At 42.0% G+C, this 27,004-nt stretch overlaps 1 protein-coding gene across 1 annotated transcript in view; it reads left to right on the forward strand.

Moving 5' to 3' along the window:
- The first annotated feature begins 492 nt into the window (after window positions 1-492).
- Window positions 493-27,004, forward strand: part of EDNRA (endothelin receptor type A) — a 40,572-nt gene continuing 14,060 nt past the window's right edge. The window contains exons 1-4 of the mRNA XM_063135378.1: window positions 493-558; window positions 6,928-7,382; window positions 21,308-21,432; window positions 23,765-23,963. Of these exons, the coding sequence (XP_062991448.1) occupies window positions 6,996-7,382; window positions 21,308-21,432; window positions 23,765-23,963 (711 nt within the window). The 5' untranslated portion in view covers window positions 493-558; window positions 6,928-6,995. The remainder of the gene's footprint in view (window positions 559-6,927; window positions 7,383-21,307; window positions 21,433-23,764; window positions 23,964-27,004) is intronic.

A 27,004-nucleotide genomic window follows, 5' to 3' on the forward strand; every position in this document is an offset into this window, starting at 1 on the left:
CAGACAGCCCCCTCCTTCTATCCAGGGGAGGAACTGGTTAATGTACTAAAAGTTCCCTGTTTGGAGGGGAGGCTGTCTTGGGGTGAGGGAGCTTCACAGATCATTGGCAGCCTTTCAGTTTTGGCTGGAGATCTTATTTTTCGTAAAAAAAACACCCTTTTTTAACTTGGGGGTTGGGGAGGGGAAAGCGATGATCTGGCTTCTCTCTCTCTCTCTCTCTCTCTCTCTCTCTCTCTCTCTCCCCTCTCCCCCTCTCTCTCTCTGGCCATTAGCTGAGGTGGAGATTCGGAATCCCACCCAGCCAGACCGAGACGGGGTTTGGGAAGGGCGGGGGAGGATTTGCCAAGTCTTCCCTTAGGAAAGAGACCTCTGAGGAGGAAACGCCGCCAGAAACCACTTCCTTCCCAACTTGCGCGGCGGCGCGACTCTCTACAGCGCCTTCCCATGCCCGGCATCGGAGTCCGGAGCGGCGGCAGCAGCAGCAGCAGCAGCAGCGTGTCCTCTTCCCCGGCCAGCGCCGCACGGCCAGCGCGTTTCTCTCGCTGAGAGCACCAAACGGTGGGTGTGTTGCGCGAAGCCGCGTGCGCGTCTCCTTTAAGGGCGGGTTTGGCGGCCTCACTTTCGGGCCGTTTTGTTTTGTCTGCGCCGGAGAGACGCGAGACGGGGAGGCCGAAAGGCAGCCGAACCGGGGGCTGCCGGCTGCCGCTGTGCCTCTTTGCTGATGTAGAAATGAAGCGATCCTCTTTTGTCACACAGCGGCCCTAGTGCCTGTCTCTCCCCCATCCTCCCCCTTTACTTTGTGTGTGTGTGCATGTTCTGCTTGGACGCGATGAAGGAGAAAGGAAAGGGCAGGCACTGTCCCTTATCTCTCCAAAGTGTGATATCTCTGCTTTGTCTGAAACGAGCAGGAGAATTCAAACGTCTGGCCAAACTCGATCTAACACGGGAGACGCGTGAATAGAAGATGCGGATGGTTCAATGAAAAGCAGCCAGGACAGGCTGCGATGGAGAGAGGAAAAGCAGCCGGAGAGAGGCTGTTTAATCTTACACATACACACGCACGCACCGCGCCGCTTGCCCTTTACAAATCCCCGGTCCCGCCACAAACTCCGCTGCGTTCCCACCTACGGGTCTGGGAGAGATAGCTCGACTTCGGATGAGACTGAATCCAGACTTCGAAGAACGTTCTGTGGAAATGAACGGATCCTGCCAAGCTGAGCGCGAAGTTGTCGAGCGGATCGTAACTTCTCGCTTTTGTGAGAAGTTCTCGGCGCTATGGCAGAATAAAGTTCAGTTCCTTTGAAATCAGGGGCTCTTTCTTCTTGCATATAAAATGGATTGGATCCAGACCCATTGAAAAGCATGGGAATTATTCTAAGTATGGCTAAATCTGGATCCAACTCCAGGCGTTTAGGAGGCTTTGTACATTGCACTGGAGCCCAGAGGCTGAGATCCAAACTGATTTTGTTGAAAGTACGAAGTTCCATTAATGACATTTATTTCTAAATGATTATGTTGTGAACTGCAACTATGCGGTTGTTTGTTTGTTTTTAAAATAATGATAATTATTTTAAAAGTGCCCCAAAACTTACACTGGTATGTTTACCTGTATTTAAACAAGCATTCCATCCCATTGTAGTCAATATGGCTAAATCAGTCTAAGTGCAAGTAAACTGTTTTACAGTTCAAACCTAAACATGTTTACTGAGAAATCGTATAGGGATCTGTGGTACTTGCTTCCTAGTATGTATGTTTAGGATTGAAGATGTAAGTAATTCATACACTGGAACTTTACTGTTTACCTATGTCAAAGTGTCCTTGTCCTCTTGGAAATTATGCCAATGTTTGTTGTTGTTTTAATTAACTTTAGAAATTCCTCGACACATAGCTTGTTCTTTCCTATACATGTTGTAAGAGAACTTAACTCAGTGCACAACAAAGTAAAAAACCAAAGTGCCTGGATTTATATCAGTTGATAATTTGGTCCTAAATAGTAAAATGATTTAATTTGGACTGCATTCCTCAAGTCATATACTTAGAGGTCAATGAGATGAAGAGTTAGGCACTGTCCAGTAACATTCACTTCCCATTGAAAGCAATGGAAAGGGTTTTGGTCATTCATGACTGACAAGTGATATTGATTTCCTTGGAACACAAGCTCCAATCCTTTGCCTGTTTACGTCAAAATAAAGCCTACTGAGTTCAGTGTGACTTACTCCTTTGAAAATGTCAACAGGAATGAAACCTTAGTCATGATTAACTTTTGTTGAAGTTCAACAGATGGGTTGGATCACTTACACGAGGGTCTCCTTGAACACAGAGTTCTGTGTCGACATAGGATTGTAGGATTGTACATTTCTATTGGATTCAGATTACATTAGTAATCTTAAATCCCATTGATTTCAAGAGGAATTAAATTCCCTTGAAATCCAGACTAATCTTAGTCTAGATCAAACCCAGTATGTTTAGGATCGCATTATTAGCCTCAATAAAGTCAACAGACAGTAACCAGTTTATGCACGAAGAACAGATTTTAAATCCCGCTTAAAATCAGTTTAAGGTGGCAGTGCTAAGCATGTTTACCTGAGAGTAAACCCCATTGAACTCAGTGTAACTTACTTCTGAGAAAGCATACATAGGATGGCAAAGTAAATTGTAGCCTGAGGTTTGTGGGTTCCATTTGGTTATGTACAAAAAGGCTGTAAATGCACTGAAATCACTTAGACAAAGATATGGCAATATATACGGAGTAGATACATACATTATATGAGTCCTAAGTGACTCTGAAGTTTAAGTGTATCTCCTAAGCAGTTCAAAAAAGTGAGTAGAAACAAAATTCAATGGAAAAACCTTTTGTGCTCATGGTGATTTAGGCCACAAAAGAGTCTGACCACCACTACCTAGAAAACCACATACTGCAATCTGTGAGAGGCTGAACAGAATAAGTAGCAATGTTGTCCGTAGGGAACCACTGTCTACAGGGACCCAAAGTTAGGGGGTCCTTGGATATTTATGGCTCAGGCTAGTAGAAAGACTTGTTGTGTGTCTATTAGGGAAGGAGATGGAAGGGGCTGCTGCAGGAGAGAAAGAAGAAAGAACAAGGTCAGGAGGGAAAGAAACAGCAGCAGGGGCAATAGAGATTGTTGGAAATATCCCTGTGGCTTGACCACATTAGAATTTGCAAATCTTGCTTTGAGGATCAGGAATCAGGATTATTTCCCCTCTCTTGTTCCCCAGTATGCTCTCCAAGCTACTCTATAGTGACAAATAATGTGAGTGTATTGATATCTTGTGGTTTGGAAGCCAAAAGAGTTCAGTTCCCATCATTAGGGCCAGATTTTCAAAACAGCTTATTTTCCACTCACCATATCTGAACATTATAGTTTATACAATAGGAACTGCTAGAAGTTCAGCTCCTTTGAAATTTGTTCTCACTGTTCTATTTTGTTTTATTTATGACTTTCAACATTTGGGTCTTTTTCATTTAGAAAAAAGATGAGTAAGTGGGGATATGATAAAATAATATGCAGTGAGGAGAATGTGGATTGAGAGAAGATTTCTTCCTGTTTTCATAATACTCGAACCCAAGGTCACCCAATGATGCTGAATTGTGCATGATTCAGCACAGACAAAATGAAATACTACTTCATGCAGTGCATAGTTAAACTAAGGAATTTGCTTCCACTAGATGTGGTGATGGGTACTAACTTAGTTAGTTTTAAAAATGGACTAGATACAGCCACCAACATTTTGGGACATATGGACACTTTTGGGAATTCCCCATGGGGAACCTATGATGCCTCTGAGTGCCATGTTGGGGACTCGTGGACTAGATAAATTCATTCTAGATATCAAGGGTATCAATGGCTACTAGTCTTGCTATTTACTGTGTTATCTGTACAGCACCATGTACATTGATGGTGCTATATAAATAAATAAATAATAATAATAATAATAATAATAATAATAATGGCTTCAGGATCAGAAGCCGCATTCATCTGAATACCAGTCACTGGAGAACAACAGTGGGAAAACACTATTGTACTCCTGTCCTTCTGATGCTCCATTATCATAAGATGCATACTGCCACCAGTGAGAAGAATATCCAAGTAAAGTTTGTTCCTATTGAAATCATTAAAAAAAAACCAAAAAACTATTATCTGTTCATAGCATGCTTTGTGGAGATTTGGGAATTTTACTATTGGTTTTGCCTATTGATCCCATGGGACAGACATGATATCCTAGAAATTTGGGACATATTCCCATTTGGAAATGGGCCATAACTCATTATTAGAGCGCATGCTTTGTATACAGAAGGTCTTAAGTTTAATCCTTGTCTCCTCCATTTAAAGTAGGGGTGGGAAACTTGTGACCCTCCAGATATTTTGGCCTACAACTCCCATCGTCTCTCACCATTGGCTACACTGGCTAGGGCTGATGGGAGTTCCAAGCTAAAATGTCTGGAGGGCCACAGATTGCCCACCCCTGACTTTAAAGACCTAAAGGAAGGGTCAACAACTTGTTTTAGCCTACAACTCCCATCTACTCCAGCTAGCATAACCAATGGTGAGGGATGATAAGAGTTGTAGGCCAAACATCTGGAGGATCACATGTTGCCTACTCTTGAACTAAAGGAAGAGAGCTTCAAAAAAATGTGTCTGAGACCTTCCTTTTAGAGCCACTGCCATTTAGAACCCAACACTTGTGCTGGACCATGGCCATTGTATTTAGAAATGGAGTACCAGTGTGATTTACTTCAATTGGAAAAACTCCTCTTAAGGTAGGGTGACCATATGGAAAGGAGGACAGGGCTCCTGTATCTTTAACAGTTGCACAGAAAAGGGAATTTCAGCAGGTGTCATTTGTATATATGGAGAACCTGGTGAAATTCCCTCTTCATCACAACAGTTAAAAGTGCAGGAGCTATACTAGAGTGACCAGATTTAAAAGAGGGCAGGGCACCTGCAGCTTTAACTGTTGTGATGAAGAGGAAATTTCACCAGGTTCTCCATATATACAAATGACACTTGCTGAAATTTCCTTTTCTATGCAACTCTAAAAGATACAGGAGCCCTGTCCTCCTTTTCATATGGTCACTCTACTTAAGGCCAAACTACATGTTACACTCAGCAATATGCATCTTTTCTCCAGTGTTTCCTCGAAACAAAAACTGAAGTCTTTAGGTGCTACATGTTTCAGTGGGAGAACAGTAAGAGGAAGTTATTGCATCTCTCTCTCTCCTGTTACTCAAAATATCCCTCCTACTCTTTTGTCCTATAAGAGGAAAAGTACAGGTACATGTCATATGTCATTTGGCAGTGAAATAGGTTGCTGTGAATGGGGTTAATGCCAAACTAGCTCAATCTGACAATTAGTATGTAGTGTTTTTTGGTGTTTATGCAACAGCTGAGCCTTGTGAGTTGAATGCAAAATGTGTTGGTGTATAATCTTATGCAAAATATAAAGTACAACAACATGTAGGTCACAATCCACAATCCAGCCATAATTAAGCACATAACTCTCTACCATTGAAATTGAAAAGATGTGTCTCCCATGAATATTTACTTGGAAGTAGGTCTGCTATGTTCAGCTGGAATTAATCTCATGTAAATGTGTATGGGATAGTGAGTTTGTGCCTTGAACTTCTCATTGCCATATTGGCCAACATTACCACGGACTATGCCATCTTTCAGGCAGGGGAGTGCTATGACTATTTCACACAGTGAACTGAAGAAAGATGAGGCATAATGACACATAGGAAGGGAATCACTTGACTTAGGTGATTCTGATCAGGACTTTGCCTTGGAGTTTGTCTTTTTGGCTTGCAGTAACTTTATTGGTCTGATGACTAACTATTACTCCTGGGACTCTAGACATTTCTGTAAGGAAAGTAGTCTTGCTGATTTTCCAATGACCAACAGTTTTACAGCACCCAATATGTATTTCACAACTCTAATTTTCTCTCTTTCTATGATCCTAATCACATTTAGGATCATGGGGAGAGCATAACTGAAATCAATGCAATTTACTTCCAAATAAATATGCTTAGGATACATGAGGTGAAATTAGGATTGGAGAACATCAGTTTTATAAATAAAACACTGACACTGATTGTAAATAAATATACAAGTTATGTTCCATTAAAATAAATATATTTCTAAATGTGCTAGTCTTAGGATCACAGACTTACATGATGATTGGGAACACATTTTCTGGGAAATGAATGGAGATACATCAAAATAAAGACCTGTCTGCAGTGAATATGAACAATACATAATACCACAATTTAAAATGTATTAGTTTGGTGTCTGTCTTTCAATGGATTTTCCATGTAACTTCCTGTATGTTCTAGAGAGTCCTCCAACCTGCCAGAACAGAATTTTCAGGAAGGCAAAGAGGGCTCCATGGGAAAGGGGAAACCAAGACCCAAGAATACCTCATTCCGTGTATGGAATATGCTTACAGAACTCTGCATCCAGTGAAGGATGTGGAAGTAAACTTTCATGTAATCAAGGTCTGAAACTTACAAGTAAATGTGCTTTGCATATATTTTACAGGTTGCAAAAATTCTTTTATCAGTAGTAGGCATTATTTAATTTTTACTTTTAAGTAACATCTGTCTGCTTCTGCTTTTGAATTCTGAGTGATGTTTCCATGATTTTAGTGATGTTTTTATTGTAATGTTATTGTATGTTTATGGACCCAGATCCTTATTAGCTGCTTTGTCTATGTTTTCTATAGAAAGGTAGGATATATATTGCAAATAAATAACATTACACTTTGCTAGGATTAAAGTGCTAGGAAAAGTCCCCCTTTCAAAATGAAAAAAAGAAAAGAATTCTCTTTTAAAATTAAAACAAATAAATATAAGTTTTGATTAATGTGCTGATTTTGCAACATAAACATTTTCATTGTTTTTCTTTGCAGATGAAATAAGTGAGAGATATAATACTGACATACCGATCATATTAATTTCTGATATTGGAGATTTGAAGATGGAAGCATTTCATTTCAGGATGATTTTGGCACTTCTAGTAACTGGATCTGTCATCAGCGATCGTTCTGACAGATACCATTCAAACCTGACTGACTCTGGAAATGATGTTACTGGAATAGAACCTAAATTGCTGCTCCATACAAGCCAAACCAACAGAACCTACAAGTATTGTCCCAAACATCCTAGAATTGACAACCCATTCAAATACATCAATACAGTAATATCTTGTGCAGTTTTCATCATCGGGCTTGTTGGGAATGCAACTTTGCTGAGGATTATCTACCAAAACAAATGTATGAGGAATGGCCCCAATGCACTGATAGCTAGCCTGGCACTGGGAGACCTCATCTATATCGTCATTGATATCCCTATCAATGTGTATAAGGTAAAATACAACTTTTATTTTTGCATTTACTTTACAGAATGGTGATGTAACCCTAATGGTCTGCATCTGGACCAATAAGCAATCCTATAATGCATGCTCATCTAAGGACTAATTTACACAGACTTGTAGGTTTAAGATGTCATCTTGCATCACATCTTAGGCACTCACAGTTGAATGTGTGAATTGCCTTCACTGAAAAACATTGTGCTTGGAGTGATACAAAGCCCCAGTCTATGGTATTGGATGTGTGATGCTGTTTCACACAAACACATGCAAATTGTCAGTTGGAGTTCCTGTCCGCACAAGCTTTTGAATGTGGAAGGGCATGTGGTAAATGGTTGAGTATATGGCAAAGCAGTTACCTGCATGCTGTGAAACATATTAAAATGGGTAGATTAATGGAAGTATCTTGTTATGAGCTGAAACAAACTGAGAAAGTAGTGATAGTATGTCCAGCAGATCACATAGTGCCAGGGTAAAAAGGTCAATGTGAATCAGTTCTTAACCACATTACATCCAATGTATTTAGCTGAGTGTTATCCATACAGTGTAACATTTTTAGGGTGACCATATGAAAAGGAGGACAGGGCTCCTGTAACTTTAACAGTTGTATTGAAAAGGAAATTTCAGCAGGTGTCATTTGTATATATGGGGAACCTGGTGAAATTTCCTCTTCATCACAACAGTTAAAGCTGTAGGTGCCCTGCCCTCTTTTAGATCTGGTCACTCTAGTATAGCTCCTGCACCTTTAACTGTTGTGATGAAGAGGGAATTTCACCAGGTTCTCCATATATACAAATGACACCTGCTGAAATTTCCTTTTCTATGCAACTCGATTCTATGCAATTAGATTGTAAGCCTATGCGGCAGAGTCTTGCTATTTACTGTTTTACTCTGTACAGCACCATGTACATTGATGGTGCTATATAAATAATAATAATAATAATAATAATAATAATAATAATAATAACTGTTAAAGATAAAGGAGCCCTGTCCTCCTTTTCATATGGTCACCCTAAACATTTTATAAATAACATAAGCAGGTGATGAGGACTCAGTTTCATACATCCCTAGATGATACCATACTGGGGTCATTTCAGTCTGGCTACCAGCCTGGCTATGGATCAGAAATGGCTTGGCCCATTTAATGAAACGTAACCCAGTCGGTTACCTATGCTGAGAGAATGACAGATAATAAGTTACTGTTGATTCTCCAGGACTTCTCCTGGCTTTGATACATCAACCATATTATTCTCCTGGATCACCTATACAGGAAAGGATAGGAGTTGGAAGCACTGTTGTTTAGTCAGTGATAGGCAGAATGAGGAATAATAGGATAATCCACATGAGCCAGATTCAACACTGGGGGATGGGGGTGCTTTTTCATCCAGCTGGAGGATGACTATAACCCAAACACTTCTAACTTGTAGCGCCTTCCACAAACCTCAATTAATGTACCAGCTGAGTCCTTTCTTGGAGAGAAGCAGCCTAAGCTAGATTAAGTGTTCTCTGTGTGATAGGCTGCTTCTGAAAAGCATCTAGAAACTTCCAGTTGGTACAGACTGTGGTGGCCAAACTATTAACTCAGGCTGGCTGCTCCTGCAGATATTTCATTGCTCTAGTGTTAAAAGATCTTCAGGGTTCTCAATTCAAAATGCTGGTTCTGGCCTATAGAGCCCTAGTCAGCCTGGGGCTGAGGTGTAGTGGTACCCATCTAGTGGAGGGGTGCTGAACCTCTTTTAGCCCAAGATCTTGATTCCATTTCAAGGAAGCTCTTGGAGGCCACATTTCAGTGGTGCTCTGGGTCAAAGGCAAAAAGGATGGAGCCAAAAGAAAAAGAAAAATACCAGCATGTTTTATTTTAGAGCTATTGATGATATCCTGGAGGTGACAGACTTGACCTTGGGGGAGCTAGGGGTGGCGACAGCCGACAGAAAGCTCTGGCGTGGGCTGGTCCATGAAGTCACGAAGAGTCGGAAGCGACTGAACGAATAAACAACAACAAAACCTTTGGAAAACCTGCCCTCTTGACTAGATACAAAGGAGAGTGGGGCTCCTGCAGCTTTAACAGTTGTGATGAAGAGGGAATTTTACCAGGTGCTGCTTGCCTACAAATGACACCTGCTGAAAGTCCCTTTGCTATACAACTGTTAACGTTACAGGAGCCCTGTCCTCCTTTTCATATGGTCACCCTACTCATTGTTTGGGTTTCTTTTGTCCTGCATGCAGGATAGTATAGGCAGTAACCTTAGAGTCCCATTCACATGTGCACGTACATATCTTGATTTCTCAGCAATAGAGAACTCAGCTCAGTGTGAACTTGTTCCACTGAAAATCATTTATTAGGGTAATAGGACTGTGATGTCCCATTCACAGAAGACATTGATCATTTGATATTACAGTCATTAGTCCTGTTTGGGCATTCCTCTGGGATTACGTTGCCTGAGAGGGAGAAGAGGAAGGAGAGAGTGGGCCCTTCCCCTTCCCTTGCCTCTCTGTTGCTGGCTTCATTGCTTTTCCAACACATGGGGTCGGCATGGTGGTGCAACATAGGTGGTAGAACTAGTGCATGTATCCTCTCCAGCCTAGACTGACCATATAAAAGGGAGGACAGGGCTCCTGTATCTTTAACAGTTGTATTGAAAAGGGAATTTCGGCAGGTGTCATTTGTATATATGGAGTCCCTGGTGAAATTTCCTCTTATTCACAACAGTTAAAGCTGAAGGTGCCCTGCCCTCTTTTAAATTTGGTCACTCTAGTATAGCTCCTGCACCTTTAACTGTTGTGATGAAGAGGGAATTTCACCAGGTTCTCCATATACACAAATGACACCTGCTGAAATTCCCTTTTCTTTGCAACTGTTAAAGATACAGGAGCCCTGTCCTCCTTTTCATATGGTCACCCTACTCTAGCCCTCCCTCCATCATATGGGGCACAATGCCTGAGGAAGGTTAAATAAACTCCTTGACTTAGGTGGTCCTTAATGTACTTTCCAGCATCATGCTAAACATGTTAACTTAGATGAGTCTCCCTGTGTTTAGTGGGGCTTATTTCCTTGGACAGGGGTGCAGAACCTCTCCCAGCCCAAGGGGCCAAATTCCATTTCAGAGTCACTGTAGGGAGCTGCATTCCAGTGTTGGGCGAGGCTGATGGTGAAAGGGGTGGCGCCAAAGGGAAATGAGCTGGGCAAAAATTCACTCAAGACCAGCATATTTTAGCTTAAAGCTCTTATTGCCAGTAAAAATAAGCTTTAAGAGAGGCATTTCAATCATTAAGAATGGCAGGTGTGCGAATGCACCAAAGGCAAGAAGCCACAGAACAGGAGTGGGGCCAGAGGAAGGGGGTATGACTTTCTGGAGTACCTAGGGGACCTGTTTTGCCGCCTGCCCCCCCCCCCCCACAAGGCCTGAGGTTCTGCAGCCCTGCTCTAGGAAGCGTGGCTTGGATTTCAGCCTTAAAGGGATTTTCTCCATAAAGTGTTAGAATTTTAGGGGTTGGTTGTATGAGCGGCTTTATGCATTACAGAGCAGTAGAGAACATGTCAATGCATTGTGCAGAGGTAGTTTGCGCAAAAAGATTCCTTACTGTGTATAAATCAGGCCACAGGACAGTATTGTCTACTCAGTCAGCGGTTCTTCATGGGTTTCTAGCACTGCAACGTCTCTTTTTTAAAACTGATGATGTGAGGAATTGAACCCAGGGCCTTCTATAGGCATAGCATGTGCACTACCTCTCTGGTATAGCTCCTCCACCCTGTTTTTGAACACAGGCTTGCTTTACATCAAAGCCAAATCTGAACCTTTATCTGTATATATCACTATTCCAGAACTATTCTTCTTTCTCATGACTCTTTGTCTTAATCCAGCAGATCTGGTTATAAATCCTTTTTGCTTAGCATTCTTTGAAAAGCCCTAGCAGACCGAAGTGCTGGCATTCGTACCAAGTTTTGGCTTTGCTTTGAATAAAGTTTAGATATAAAGGACTTGGACCAGACTTCCTCCCACATGGATTCTGCCACAACCCATGTCTGTCTCACTGACACCCCTTTTAGATCACTCCCTGTCACTTTCGCTGATTATGTGTGTGAGAGACAAATAATCTGTGCTTGTGCACACATATACATGAATGTCAAGCCCTCAGTTTTCTCAAGAGTTGGTTTGTGTGTTCACGTATTCATATACATACTAATGAAGAATGTGAAAGTTGAGATTCTAAACCTTGTTTTGGGCCACATCTTACTTACTACCAAATATAGAGCAATATACAAAATACACCTATCCTGCAGCAAAATGATACAGTCTGGAGTGTGCATGTTATTTTATTTATTTATTTATTTATTTATTTATAGCATTTTTATAGCGCCACCTCATCATTTCTGGCATCAAGGCGCTTTACAATATCATATTAAACAATTCCATTAAAACCCTCAAAAGGATTCCAGCCAACTGTTATATTTCCCCCTCCAGTTCCCCCCCCACCCCGGTCTGGCTCTCAGTGACCACTAAGCCAGCTCAATCCTCATTGCACTGTTTCAGTTTCCCCCCCCCCCTTTAGATTTCCCTTCCCCTAAAGTATTTTTGTGCTTTTCCTCCCAGCCTGGCGAAAACTCACTCTTGTGTGTAGTTTGGCTACATAAGGATCCACACTCGAAAAACAAGTTTACTATTAAGACATTCCCTAAATCTGTGGAGGCTGGTGACTCTGATGTCAGTGAGGCAGTGAATCCACTCTGGGTTTCAGTCAGAACAAGAACCACTGGTCTATTTTAATGGTTAATGTGTTCTCCAAAAGGGTTAGGGTTAGTCACTATCAGTCAAGTGACTACGTGGGACAACTTGATCCTTCAGCATAATGTATGCATTGTCCTTTCATCCAGCCAATGTGGCATGTGGGCCAGTTGTGTATGAATGTATAACTCATTCATCACCTTCATACCCAGGTGTCTTCATAAACAAAATAAGCAGAGATCTGGGGTTTTTTAATCCAGTAATTTGCAATGCAGACTCTCAGATGTGCTGTATGTAGGTCTACCTTTGAAGAACATCTGGAAGCAGTTAGGCTGCTTACCGATACAGGGTATTCTGATCACATCACTGCAATATTGAAAGGTCTGCACTGGTTGCCAGTTGTTTGCCAGGTTCAATTCAAGATGTTGATTTTAACCTTTAAAGCTCTAAGGGCATGCTCCTATGCATGTTTAGAAGAAAAATAGCTGGCTGGGGTATGCTGGGAGTTGTAGGCCTTTTTCTGTCTAAACATGCTTAGGATTACATCTTAAATGGCTTAACACCTATCTCAGTATGAGCCCGCTCAGTTATTAAGTTTAACAGGAGAGGCCCTTTTGAAGACACCCTCGCAGGCAGAGGCCCAAGGGCTTCTTCTGTGTTGCTCACAAACTGTGGAACACACTTCCTTTGGAGCTGCAATTGGTTCCCATCCTCTCTCCATTGGTCTTTTAAAATTGTTGTGGTTTTGGAAATGTTTCCCCCCAAAAACATTTGTAATGTTTTGGATGTTTTTATTTGATTATCATTTCTATTTTCTGAACTTTTTGAAAACTGCCTTGTCTGGCTTCAGAAAAGCAGTTTAGAAATACAACCCATCAGTTCCGCAATCTGTTGAATGGGGAGCCTGAAAACAACGTGTAAATATTATAGACCAATGTACCACGGATTCCCCATTTTGGTTAATTAACAAAAGTAGCTCTTTTGTTGCAAGATATGAAGGCAACCCAACTGCGGGGGGCAGGGGGAGAGGTACTTTACCCAATGCTCAAAAAGAAATGTTTTAACAAATTGCTGTATGCACATACAGCGACCATAAAAGAAAAAGAAAAAAAACTAAGCAATCCTTCTGCAAAACAATAAAGGCCAAATATATAGAATTGTAAGCAATGCTTTGCCATTAAGCCAATACCATGTAATACAGCAATCTTAGAAGGAAGCAGATTCAATCATTTTGACCAGTTTGATTAGGGTGACTATACGGAAAGGAGGACGGGGCTCCTGCCTCTTTAACAGTTGCATAGAAAAGGGAATTTCAGCAGGTGTCATTTGTATGCATGGTGAAAGTCCCTCTTTATCACAACAGTTAGAGCTGCAGGAGCCTTGCCCTCTTGACCAGATACAAAAGAGGGCAGGGTTCCTACAGCCTTAACTGTTGTGATGGGGAGGGAATTTCACCAGGTTAAGCAAATACAAATGAAATTCCCTTTTCTGTGCAAAGATGCAGTTAACCCTGTCCTCCTTTTCATATAGTCAGCCTAAATGCGTTGATGCCCCTGTTTGTGTTTAGATGTCTGTCTGTCTAGATACTAAAGTTTAGGGTGTTTGTAGCCTGGTCCTTGAGATTAAACAGGGATGCTGATATCCTCTGCTCCGCTCCCGTCACCCCAGACTTCTCTGTTCCTCTGAATTTAGCTGCAATCTTCAAAGCAACTGTGACTAAATGGATTTTCCCAGCAACAACTTATTGTAATATAAAGTATTTTGGTGTGGCTTGGTTTTGAATGGGCAATTAAGACCCATTAATTTTACAATAGACTTTCTCTTGGTGGAGATGAAAATTGGTAGGACTGGTTTGTTGATAGTGGATCAAAAAGCAGCTGCCTGCAATTTTAGCCTCTCCCTCGGGGGTGGGGTGGGGTGGCTATACAGAGATGAGCACCTGAACTTCAAAATGTACCACTATGGGCAGGGTTGTATAATCTTTTTCACCCACAGGGGCTTAAATAAGTCACTGTGGTTTGCAGCATTTGCTGAGTGCCCATGGGTACCTGTTCCATTGTAGGTTATTGTGTCATCTGAACCCAACAAGGCTGGGTTGTTGGCATGGTTAATAAACCACCCACAACCTAAAACAGCCCATGCCAACAACCCACCCTCGCTGGGTTCAGACAACACAATAGCCTACATGTGGTAGATGGGTTACGGAATGGACACCTACAGATGCGCAGCACTGTGGCTGAAAATTATTGTGCAAACCAGATCTAAGCCACTGGTAAAGAGGAATAAAGGAAGGAGAAGGGAGAAGGAAAGGGAGAATAAAGGACCAGGCATAATAGTAAACTTACATTTTTTGTGTTTCGAATCCTGCCTGGTGCGCCTTCCTGGCTACAGAGGGATACAAAACAAAGGAGGGAGGGAAACAATGCTACAAAATGAATTGGCAATGAAGTATACCCTGCCAATGCCCTCTGCTTAAAAATAAACTGTTTATTTTTTGGTGTTTTCAGCAACTCTGTGGAAGGTAGCTCTTTGCTTCTACAAAAGGGCTATATAGACCCTTCATAGTTACATCTGGCAATTTAACTGGGGGGGGGGAGATGGAGGAATACAAAAACTTTAATTAGATGGGCCCATGATATTTGCTCAGCCTCTGCTTAAAAATACAGGTGTGGAGAGAAGTTGGAGAGGAGTCAGGAGGGTGTGTGTGAGCATAAATGAACTACAATGGACTGAGGCTGCATTCCTAAACTTGCTTTTACTGCAGTTGCACTTCAGCTACACTCTTAGTGAAAGAGGCATCTGATCTCTTTGTCATGCTTCCAAATTGCTGGTTGGCCAGAGATGAATTAACACTCTACCTTCAGTATTTGAACTGACTCCAAGACAACTGCTTTAAATATAGTCGATCTGTCATGTCAGCTGCAATACTTTTATTATACTCTGGAAGAGGGATAAATTTGCTATCATTAAGTCTAAATGCAAATATTATTTTCGAAAAGGACAGTTATCAGTGAGTGGAGAGAAACACGGGCCCCAGTCCAAAAATAGTTACATGAAGATAACAATGCAAATCCAACCAATGCATGTTTGCATGGAAGTGTGGATGGGAATGTGCTTTCCAGTCCACACCACATAGTACAAATTGGGTTTGGTGTAGGGATGTCAGAGAATTCTGCAACAGATGCAAATGAGTTCAGCTTTATATGAATCCGACCTGTGGATTCTGTAGTGAGTCAGATTTTTCTGAGTTTTTTCTCCTTTTGGGAAAATGTTAGGAGAAATTTGCACATGTGCATATTTGTGAACAACATTATCTTACAAAAAAAAATCCAATTCCATCGATGGCAGGTGACAGAACAAAAGGCACCTGACAAAACACTTTACACAGATGGAACCGATTTAACAGAATCCCTACATCCCTGGTTGGATCTCATACCTCCTATCTGAATGTACGTTGCAACTCTGCCTTCCCAACATATTTATTTATTTATTTATTTATTATTGCATTTCTATACCGCCCAATAGCTAAAGCTCTCTGGCCAGTTCACAAAAATTAAAACGATAAAGTACAATTGGAAGTACAATAATGGAAAACTTAAAGCATAATATAAAAACACAATAAAAAAGTACAACCAGAATAAATCCGAGCAGCAGTGCAGTGATACAGATTTAAAAAAGAAAAGTTAAAAGACTAAGACGGTAAAATGTGTAAATACATGGAAAGCTTCCTGAATACTAGTGCTTAATATTAGCATAGCCATCACATTTAAGCCTTATTTGTGATATTCCAGGGGCGTCTAGATAGCCTTTGGTTGACCCATTCAGAAGACACCTTAAACCATGGCTTTAACCATGGTTAAGCCAGAAATCCAGGCCGTGTTCAGAAGACACCTTAAACCACGACTTTAACCACCACGGTGGATAAGGCTTTTTGCTTTATTCACCATGGTTAAACCCATGGTTTAAGGTGTCTTCTGAACACAGCCTGGCTCTCTGGCTTAACCACTGTGGGTAAAGCCATGGTTTAAGGCATCTTCTGAATGGGGCCATTGAGAACAAAATGCTAGACCAAATGGTCCGGTGCAGCAAGGCAATTCCTATATTCCTTCTGTTAAAAGTAGTTAACAGCATGTGCATTTTAACACCACCAGAGTTTTAAAGTTGATCATGGTCCCGGACCAGAGCTACTGTCAAGGGTAGGCATGGTCAGGCACCTGCTGGCCCACATTCCTGCAGGGGCCCACTGACAAGAGCCCCCTGGGTGGTGTCGTCGTCGTCGTCCTCCTCCTCCTCCTCCTCCTCCTCCTCCTCTTCTTCTTCTTCTTCTTCTTCTCCATTACAACCTACTTGTTTACCTACCTCTCACTCTGGACCAGACAATGAACAGAAGGTGGAGACAATGGTAGTGAACAGAAGGTGGAGACAATGGTAGTGAAGAGAAGGTGCTCACCATCAAACATGCCAGTGGTAGCAATGATTAGAAAGAGCATGAGGAGCAACAGTGACTGGTGACCATGGTGATGGAAAAGTAGACTCACTGAGGGAGAGAAGTATCTTGCCCAGAGGCCCTCAAAAAGTTGGAACTACTTTTCATGTTCAGAGGCTGTGTTCCAACAAAATCTAACTGGCTATGTGGGTGTGGGTGTGTCAAAAGTAGCCTAAAAGGCTCTGACATCTGCCTCCCAGAACTTCATTAGAAATTATTTTTTCTCATCGTAACCACACTTTCCTTTTTAAGGGTTTGTATGGCATTTAGATTGTTGACAGCATCTTCTATACAGCGGCAAGAACAGTGCGAAAAACAAATAAATACCAACAAGTAAAATGAAGCCCACTTGGTGACATTTAGAGTAATCATCCAAATGGAATGTTCTCGGCACTTGCGCCTTGTTTATTACATCTCCAATGTTATGGTGGAAAAACCAAGGTTAGAGGGAGGGGATGTTCAGGAAGCTGTGGCTGTCTGGTCATTTTTCATGAATTCCAGAAGTACAGCCGTGAAATCTTTGAAGTTTCAGATTTCAGCACCCAAACATGTGGTCGGAATTCTGCTGTGCCAGAGATTAGACTGCCGATTGGTTTTGAAATAATATGGTTTTCACATTGTCATGAGGCTGTACAATATTTAATGGTAGACTGTGTCTCTTAAGAATATTTGGAATGAAAAGCCTGGACCCAAGAGCCTCTTGTGTGCATACGTCATATACGTAGAGGGCACTTGCCAGCCCGGGCCCTGATCCTGGCACATTGAACAGAATGTTGGGAAGAAGAGCCTGTGCATGTACAGCGGGACACCCATAGCTCCTCACCCAATCGGGACTCTGCACATTTAGTGTGGGCTTTCCTTCCCAGTGCTTCACTTGAAATACTTGAACATAGGAGCAAGGGTAGAAGATGCACACTCATCAGGGTGAGGCTGACAAGCATGGTTCAAGCCACCTTCCATCTCTGCAGTATGTTTGTCCTCTGTTTGATGGGCTGTCCAGTCCAGGTGAAGTTTAAAGTCAAAGAACCATATGGAGGGAGAGCAGCTGGGGCCTTGAAGTTGCCTGTCAGCACCTGGACAGGCTCACAGGCCTAGGAACATCAGAGAAATCCATCTGGGGAGTGGAGTTTTACGGGTTTTCCTAGGCGTGGCCCTGTGGACTTTGCTTTGGTTCCTGCTGCACTGCCTGATTTAATCTGCGGTGGGTTGGGCCAGTTCATGGATTTTCTGGCAATATTGCATATTTTGGCCAGGAAGGTTGTTGAATTTGCACAAATTTCTGAGCAATTTGCTCAAGTTACGGCCAAATCTGCACAAATTCGGCAATAATTTGTGCAAATTACTCAGAAATTTGCACAAATTGTAGAGCTCCCCCCCCACACACAAAGTGGCCAAAAGTTCCCAGAGTTCAGGGAACAGCCCACAGCTCAGCTTACGGATGCAAAACGAGTCACACACACTGCAGAACTCTTTCAAGTCAGATTAGAACCGGAAATCCCAGCAACAGATATCATTACACTGATCACCTAGGGCATGTCTACACCATAGGGTGTAGAGGGAAGAAGGGGGGAGGATTGCTGACTTACCGGCTTCCATGATCCTCCCCCAGCATCTAGATGGCCGCATGATGTCCTGGAAGGACGTTGTGGCTGACATTTTTTTAAACCAACAACAGCAACGGAGAGGAGCATAGTTGCACTCCAAGGCAAAAGTAAGGTGTTTTTAAAAAACAACCCAGCCCCGCCACTCCCCACCCTCCACTCCTGATGGGCATGGAATGCCGCCGTGCAGCTCCATGCCCATTTCAAGTGCTCAGCTACTAACGAGGAGGATAGGATGACCTGGGAGCAGTGGCCACATGCCTTGCGCTCTGCAGGGTTGTCCCGGGACTGTGGAAAAGTCAGGTTTTCCATGGTTCCCGGTATCCCAGGGAAAGTCCCTGCTCATCCCCGGTTGCCCCCAGGATCCCCTGTGTGTCATGTGGATGCCCAGGGACAATCCAAGGACTACCCTGGGATATAGGGCTGGTGTAGACATGCCCCTAGTCAGTCTTCTCCACCAGGATGAGATGTCTTGTATTTCTGTTTAGACAGTCATTATTTCTACATCTGTATCCTTTTTTCTCCTCTTTTTTTGGTGGTGCATTTCCTTTTCTTTCTATCTTTCCATTATGCCCTTATTTTTTAGGAGGGTGATGCGTAAGTGGCCATCCTACTAGCATGTAAAAAGCCCTTACATCATGTGAAAGCAGGGAGAATATTTATTTATTTATTTATTATGTATTTCTTTATTTGTTACATTTATATTTAGCCTTTCCTCCAAGGAGCCCATGATCCCCCTCTGCTCTATTTCATCCTCACAACAACCCTGTGAGGTAGGTTGGAATGAGAGTCAGTGACTGGTCCAGAGTCAGTCAGTGAGCTTGATGTCTGAGTGAGTACTAGAATCCAGGTCTCCTTAGTCCCATCCAACACTCTAACCACTACACCACACTGGATTTCCAATGTCAGCTGGTCAGCCACTCCTGGAAAATAGTATAACACTCACCCTACTTCTCCATCCCATAAGGCATTTCCTATACTCCGATTGGTTCCTAGCCTGGCATCCTCATTATCTGTGAGTCTTGCATAAATTTCTCATCTCATTCTATATTGGACAGTATCCTGGGGTGTCTAAACACACAAGCTGTATGCCACATGTGAGAACTTCTATACCAATCTCTTAAAAATGTGATATCCTAAATGTGGATTCTAGGAATCCAAGAGAATATGAAGGCTTGGGATCAGATATCTAGTTGCAGGTCTAAAGCAAAATTTTAACACTATGAATAGGAAAACAAGCTATAGAAAGGGGATTGGATCCAGATTTACACTGGATCAACTGCACAGTCAGAAGTTAAATTCCCCACTGCTTCCTTCCTATGACAGGCTCTCCAGCCCCCTGAAAATATTACACTGAGAGTCAGCTCATGAATGGGCTCAGCTGAAGTGTGGGGCAGAAGTGAAAATTTCTAAAAATCAGGCAGAGGAACCTTCTGTGAGCAGAGGCTGAGGATTATGGGAGCTGTAGTCTAACTCATCTGGAGGGCACCAAACCAAGGAAGGCTGCTGTAGAAGCTCATAGCAAGGCAGACTGATTGCGTATTTTACTAATATAGTATATTCTGCATCTTTCCCCCTCCTAAGCCTGGATTTAAGTATAAAATCCAGGGCTTTCTCCGCTGTGGCACCCCGGTTGTGGAACGAGCTCCCCAGAGAGGTCCGCCTGGCGCCTACACTGTACTGCTTTTGTCGCCAGCTGAAGACCTTTTTATTCACTCAGTATTTTAACACTTAATTTTAACTTAAATTTAAATTTTACTGTTTTAACTCTGTATTTTAATCTTATATCAACTTTGCTGTGTGGTTTTATCCTGGTTGCGCTTTTTATACCGTATTTCGTAATTGTGTTTTAACCTGTTGGGTGTTTTACTGTGGTTTTAGTTTTTGTGAACCGCCCAGAGAGCTTCGGCTATTGGGCGGTATAAAAATGTAATAAATAAATAAATAAATAAATAAAGTATGGCGATCAAATATTTATTCTGTACTATCTTCAAAAATGTGCATCCTTTCCTGCTTCCCTCCCTTCCAATTTCAGGTCACTGGCAAGATCACATACTATGCTCAGTCCTATTGTGATTTTGTTTTACATACAAATCTTTGTAGCCTGTAATGTATTCCATAAAAGTCAGCTGAATGTGAACGAACCAGGGGCAAAACAGTGGTGTGCATCTGTACTTGTTCAAAGCATTTGTAATGTCAGGGAGGGCAGCTATTACCATAAGCTCCCTAATTATTCAGGGAGAATAAATCCATTTAACTCACATTTGTAATGTTGATGCTTCTTGAGGGAAAGAACAATTAGCCAGACAAGAATTCCTGACACAGACATTAATTCATATGTGAGTACATTATCTTCCCATCTACCAACAGACTACAAAGCAAATGTCAGTCTCCTAAACTGTGGAATAGAACAAACTGTGAAAGTGGGAACATTTTTTTCATTCTAAACCAGTTGTGCCAGAACCCATTTTCTAGGGCCATGGCATCGGCTTTAGTCCAGTCCAGTTATGTTCACTGGAGTCCCATTGAAACCAATGAGGCTAAGCGCACCTAATTTAATGAAAAAACATGGTCATTAAATGTCACTTCTCAGAATTTAAGTAAGAGTACTCTGGTTATAAGCAGTAAGCAAAAGTAGAAAGTATTGTACATAGAGCCTGAACCTTTTATTATACTATTTATAGGATTGCACCCTAAATGCATATACCACCTAGCTGACAAATGCCCTCGGGATGGTTTCAATAATTAAAACCCAAAACAACAAGAAGGTAACAGGGTTGCCAGCCATGGTCTGTGTGTTTATCTGTTCATCTCAGGAATGATTAAAAAGATGTATTATTATTTATTATTATTTATATAGCGCCATCAATGTACATGGTGCTATATAAGTACGTGTACATGGTGCTATATTAAGTAATTATTAATTACTTAAATAAAGGCTACATTATTTTTTTACTGGGGCCACTGGATGGTATTTGAAAGTTCAATATAATCTGGAGAATTTTAATTTGGGTGGGGATGTGGTCTGAAGATGGGCATGGTGAAATTCAGTTATATGTTGGTACTTTCTGCACAATAATGCAACATTTCCCATTCCCTTTTATCATTTAGCTCCATGCTCAGTGGCCGTTTGGGTTGTCTTCATTTGGGCAATTTCTTTGCAGTTGCGTTCCTTTTATTCAGAAGGCATCTGTGGGAATCACCGTCCTTAACCTCTGTGCTCTAAGTGTGGACAGGTAAAGAATGTTATATTTCATACTGTTAACGTTTTTCCTAGCAGAACAATCAAGACAGTCCTAAAATAAGAGCCTTGGTTCATGCTTTCAGCGGCTTCTGAGATTCATAACTTCTTGATAAGATTAAAGCCCTCATCCTATATTGTGTTGTAATCTTCTGTGATCATTCTCTCAAACGGTACATTAAATTAATTTTCTAAGTTGAAAGGCCTTTGCATTGGCAATGCTGGCTGAGGATGATGGGAAATGAAGTTCAACACATCTGGAGAGCATCAGGATGGGAAAGGCAGATTTAATCAAACACCTTGTTGCTTTGGACTCTGTAGAGCAGAGGGGAACAGAAGGTAGATCTCCAGGCGCTTTGGACTCTGAAAAGCCCCTGCCAGTATCGGCAATTGTAAGAAACGCTGGAGGTTGAAATCCCAAACGTCTAGAGATCTACTTTCTGTGCACCCCTGATATAGAGGACACTAATCAACCTATTCAGCACTCACAGCAGACCCAAACCCATTGCACATTTCTGTGACGCATTTACCTCTGTGTATTATAGTGATGACTTCAGTATTTGCGCATGCTTTAGCAGCAGTGCAGCAGCTGCTTTTCCAGGGGTTCATCTCTACAGTATCTCTGGGCAGCTCCTAGGACCAGAGCATTCTGGCAGGACCCACTGATGTTGATGTCTGCCCTGGGTCCCCTGTTCCAGGTAGTGGGCGGCTATGAGCTACCGTTTCCAATTTCTCACTATTGCCTGGAGCAACTGACATAGCATTGGCCCAGGGCATTGTGGAAAATATCAAATGGCAGCTTGTCCCCCCCTGCCACTTCCACCAAATAAGCTTATGATTGGAGACTGGGGCTCCACTGTCAGAGAAGGCCCATGAGGGCACTTTGCCAAGGCCTGGCTCAAGCCTGGAGCTGGCCCTGCTTGCTTGTCATTACCAGACCCTTAAAGGAAGTTGAGGAAGTTTCTGGCAGCATCATAAAAGCAGCTGAGCCTTTGGGTCCGCAAAGCCACCAGTACACAAGAGTAACTAACAACAAATTGTAGGTTAACGCTGGGTTGTTTAACCCCTAAACAACTGTGTTCTCACTTGCTCCTGCTAGATTTCAGCAGTTCATGGGTTAATTAACTGCAAAATTGCTGTTCAGTGTGAGACTGGGCTTTGCAATCTTGGTTCTTTCGCCAAGCTGGCCATTGTATAGGGAAGGGGTGGCCAACATGTGGCCCTCCAGATGTTTTGGCCTATGACTCCCATCATCCCTCACCATTAACTATGCTGGCTAAGGCCCATGGTGGTTGTAGCCAAAACATCTAGAGGGCCACAAGTTGCACATCCCTGTTAGAGGATTATGGTCAAAATATCAAATAGATGTCTTAAATAAGAGCCATTGAATAGATCAGCTGCACACTTAATATCAGAATTGTCCTTCAAATCCACTCATTATTGCAATCTTTCAGGCAACTAAGGCCTCTTCCTCTCCTCAAAACCCACTCCCTCCGAGAAGGGAGATTGAGCGAGTGTGCTGTGGTCTTGAAATGTCCACTTCAGGGAAGGTGAAGGGGGAGTAAAGTGGACAGGCACTGCCTTAGGACCAAGATGCCTAGCAGACCACCTTCCCTTACGTTGGTACTTCCCAGACAACATTTAAGATCTTCAGAGGAGGTCTTGCTGATTATTCCAAAATGAACAGAACATTGCCATGAAGAACCTCAACGGTGGGCCACCTACGTAATTTTCCACCCTCTGGAAAACCCTCTCTCGTGAAGTTTGGGAGGGAGAGAATATAACATCTTTTAAACACCTCCTGAAAACACATCTTTTCACACAGGCTTTCCCTGGGCTGTAACTGCTGCTGGGTTTATTTTGGATTTATGTGGTATTTTAAAATGTTTAGAGCTTTATATTATGTCTCATTGTATTTTATTTTATGGTTTTAATTGTGAACTGCCCAGAGAGCTTTGGCTATTGGGCAGTATAAAATTGTCATAAAATAAATAAATAAATAAAAATAAATATACAGTCAGCTTCACTCCTCCCTTGCCTTCATTGATCAGGGAAGGCAAGAGAGGATGGGAGTGGACTGAGCTGTGGCCTTAATGAGTCCTTCTTGAGGCTGTGGTACAGTCACTCCTACCCCCTCTCCTTCTCAGAGGCCCTGTGGTCCAGATGGAGCAGCCTGGTGGGCCAGTTTTGGCCTGCAAATTGGAGGTTCCCCATCCCTGATGTGAAGGGTCTTGAAATGTGCCTATTATGCTAGGCCTTCCTTTAAAACTATGAGTTTTAATTAAAGAACTGAAACTGGCAATTTAATGCTTCTGTGTTTATTGTAGGTATCGAGCAGTTGCTTCCTGGAGTCGTGTCCAGGGAATTGGAGTCCCCTTGATCACTGCTATTGAAATCTTCACCATTTGGATTCTTTCCTTTATCCTGGCTATCCCAGAAGCCATTGGTTTCCAAGTTGAAAACTTTGACTATAAAGGAAAAAACCTTGTTTCCTGTATGCTCTTACCTAGAAACAAGTTTTTAGAAGTACGTATTGAAATAGAGCAATAGTGGTTATTTTCCCAGTCGCAAATGGGCAGTCCTGGAAGGTGGAGGATGGGACATGATGCAAATGAAGAGGGAGGGGATATCGGAAAAGAAATGTCATAATAGTCATGATAAGATACAAGGTGCCCAAGTTTAATACATTTAGAAAAATCTAAAATGTTTCCAGATCATTCATTAACCAATTAAACATTGCAAATGCTAAGATTTTAGTTACTTTCTGATATGGGCTGGTTCATATTCAAGGTTTAATCATCATAGTTTACTCCTAAAGCAAGATTAGTAAATTATATTTGGTAACTGTACTTTGACTGATTTGGTAAACCCAAAAGTAGAACACAGAATTGGCAGATGCCATAGGAGGAAAGAAGGCATAAAGCCTTGGAATGTTCCTAATAGCCAGTCATAGTTTGGTTGTGATGATATCCAGAACAGGGTAGTGTTGTGATTGGCACACACCCTACTTCCTTGAGTTTTAGGAGCAGAGCTAAAAGGCTTTATTTCCTTTGTATGAAATAGCATTGGGGGCGTTATGCTGTCTTTGTAATATTTGCTTTCCCTACAATTGTACAATCAGAACGTAGCGGAAGCAAATTCTCTCCTTGTAAGCAGACTGCGCAGCCGCTAGCCATGCATCAGGTCCCTAATGAAAGCTATTGCAGCTCACGGTTGGATCAGCTGTCTCACAGCTCTCTTCCTCCTTTCTTTCTCATCCCCCCCCCCCAAATTCAAAGCTGCAGGCTTCTTTTCTTTCCCTTCCACCCACCCTGGCACAGCACTGATTGACAGAAACCACACCCAGATTGCTCATTCAAGAAAAAACAAACATTGGCACCCTTTGTGGGAAATTTAGTGGATAATTCAGGACTATTAAACTTAGGGTGACCATATGAAAAGGAGGACAGGGCTCCTGTATCTTTAACAGTTGTATTGAAAAGGGAATTCCAGCAGGTGTCATTTGTGTATATGGGGAACCTGGTGGAATTTCCTCTTCATCACAGCAGTTAAAGCTGCAGGTGCCCTGCCCTCTTTTAAATCTGGTCACTCTAGTATAGCTCATGCAGCATTAACTGTTGTGATGAAGAGAGAATTTCACCAGGTTCTCCATATATACAAATAACACCTGCTGAAATTCCCTTTTCTATGCAACTGTTAAAGATACAGGAGCCCTGTCCTCCTTTTCATATGGTCACACTAATTAAACTATCAGTCTAACATACAGTGGTTTCCGGTACCCTGACATCTACCCTCCCCTGGCTTAGTAGCAGCCATGAAAGATTCTGGCAGGGCTCACTCAACTGACCTGTTTCTTCTAATATCAGGTTAATAACACTATACATTGCCCTGAACATTTCCCCCCCCCCCCCCCGGTGTTCCTGAAGAAACTTACATAGAAGCTAGATCTACACTGCTGCTTTATAGCGGTACTGAAGTGCACTGATAACTGTTGGGGCACAATCCACATTCCATATACCATTTTCATAGTGTTATTTCCTGTTTTTATTCCATATTCGTAATGATTTCACACATGGTGTAGATCTGGCCCAAGTGGAGGAATGATATGGGGAAGGGATGTTTAACGTTTTGCTTTTTGACAATCTCTCTCTCTCTCTCTCTCTCTCTCTCTCACACACACACACACACACACACACACACCGTTTTTCTCTACATCAATATCTTTTCCTTTATAGTGGAGGGAAGCACTGTTTGGGGGGGAGCAAGTGGAAACATGACTGGGGATGATTCAGAAGTCCTCTGCTGAAACTCAGAGGGATTGGAACTCATAGGCTGCTTTTGTTTTAAAAATAAAACATTGCAGAGAACACACACAACATCTTGTAATAAGTAATTAAATGCACAATAAAATCCCGCCTCCCATTTCTCCCTAAGAAAACTAGTCTGGCCTTTTGCTTTCTTCCAAATCATCAAAACTAACTTCCACTTGAGAGTCACCTTGGTTTGCAAAAAGGCCCCTCTTTCTGCCCTACGTGCTTTGGCAATGTCAAATTCACAAATACACATTTCTGTAAATGAAAAAGGGAATGCAGAGCAACTCATAGACGCTTCAAATAAAGGAATGAGGGATAAAAGGGGGAAGCCTCTTCAAATTTAACTCTGGTACTAACTATAGCAAATGTTACAATAAATCATGACAGTTAATATTAATAAAACTTTATGGTTAAATCCTTTTCCGTTGTCTTAAAAACCTCTTACTTTTCATTATTTTTCTAAAGCTCTTCTTTCAAATATTTGTGCTAGCTGTAAATCCCTAAAGGCCAAGTGCTTTAGGGAACATGTGAAAAGGCACGTTTCCTGTAGAAAACTAGTTCCATGTGGACTCACTTGGCAAACAATAGGATGCCTGTGTCACTTGCATCAAAGTACAAAATTACGTTGATGCAAGATCCGTGTAAGCTTTAACCTTCAGAATTAATCATTTTCAGACATCTTGGTTTAGCTTTTATAACTTAAAAATGTCACAGTGTCACGCTCTTAAATGTTAAATAGGTTGAATGTAGCTTTTGATATTCTTTCTAGCATTATTTTCTTTGGCACATTAATTTGAGTTCTAGTGACAGAGGGTAGATTTTAGTCCTTTATCCACAGGAGATGTATCTTTTTGACAGAAGCTGGATAGATTTCTAACCCTGCAGATTTTCTTCATGCTATCTTCTTGCGCAAAGCCTCAATACTAGAGTACATGCTTGGTATGTAGAACAGTCTTCCCCAACTTGGTGCCTGCTAGATGTTTTGGATTACAGTTCCCAGTATTCTTAACCATTGCCCATGCTGGATGGAACTGATGGGAGTTGAAGTCTAAAGCAGTTGGAGGATACCAGGTTGGGAAAGGTTGATGTAGAAGGGTGGACTGGAGAATGTGGATAAGGAGACATTTTTCTCCCTCTCTCATAATACTAGAACCTGGGGTCATCTCAGGACAGATAAAAAGAAGTACTACTTCACAGAGAGCATGGTCAAACTATGGAATTCACTACCACATGATGTAGTGATGGCCACCAATT

The sequence above is a fragment of the Elgaria multicarinata genome, chromosome 10 (genome assembly GCF_023053635.1).
Source record: "Elgaria multicarinata webbii isolate HBS135686 ecotype San Diego chromosome 10, rElgMul1.1.pri, whole genome shotgun sequence".
Classification (NCBI taxonomy): Eukaryota; Metazoa; Chordata; class Lepidosauria; order Squamata; family Anguidae; genus Elgaria; species Elgaria multicarinata.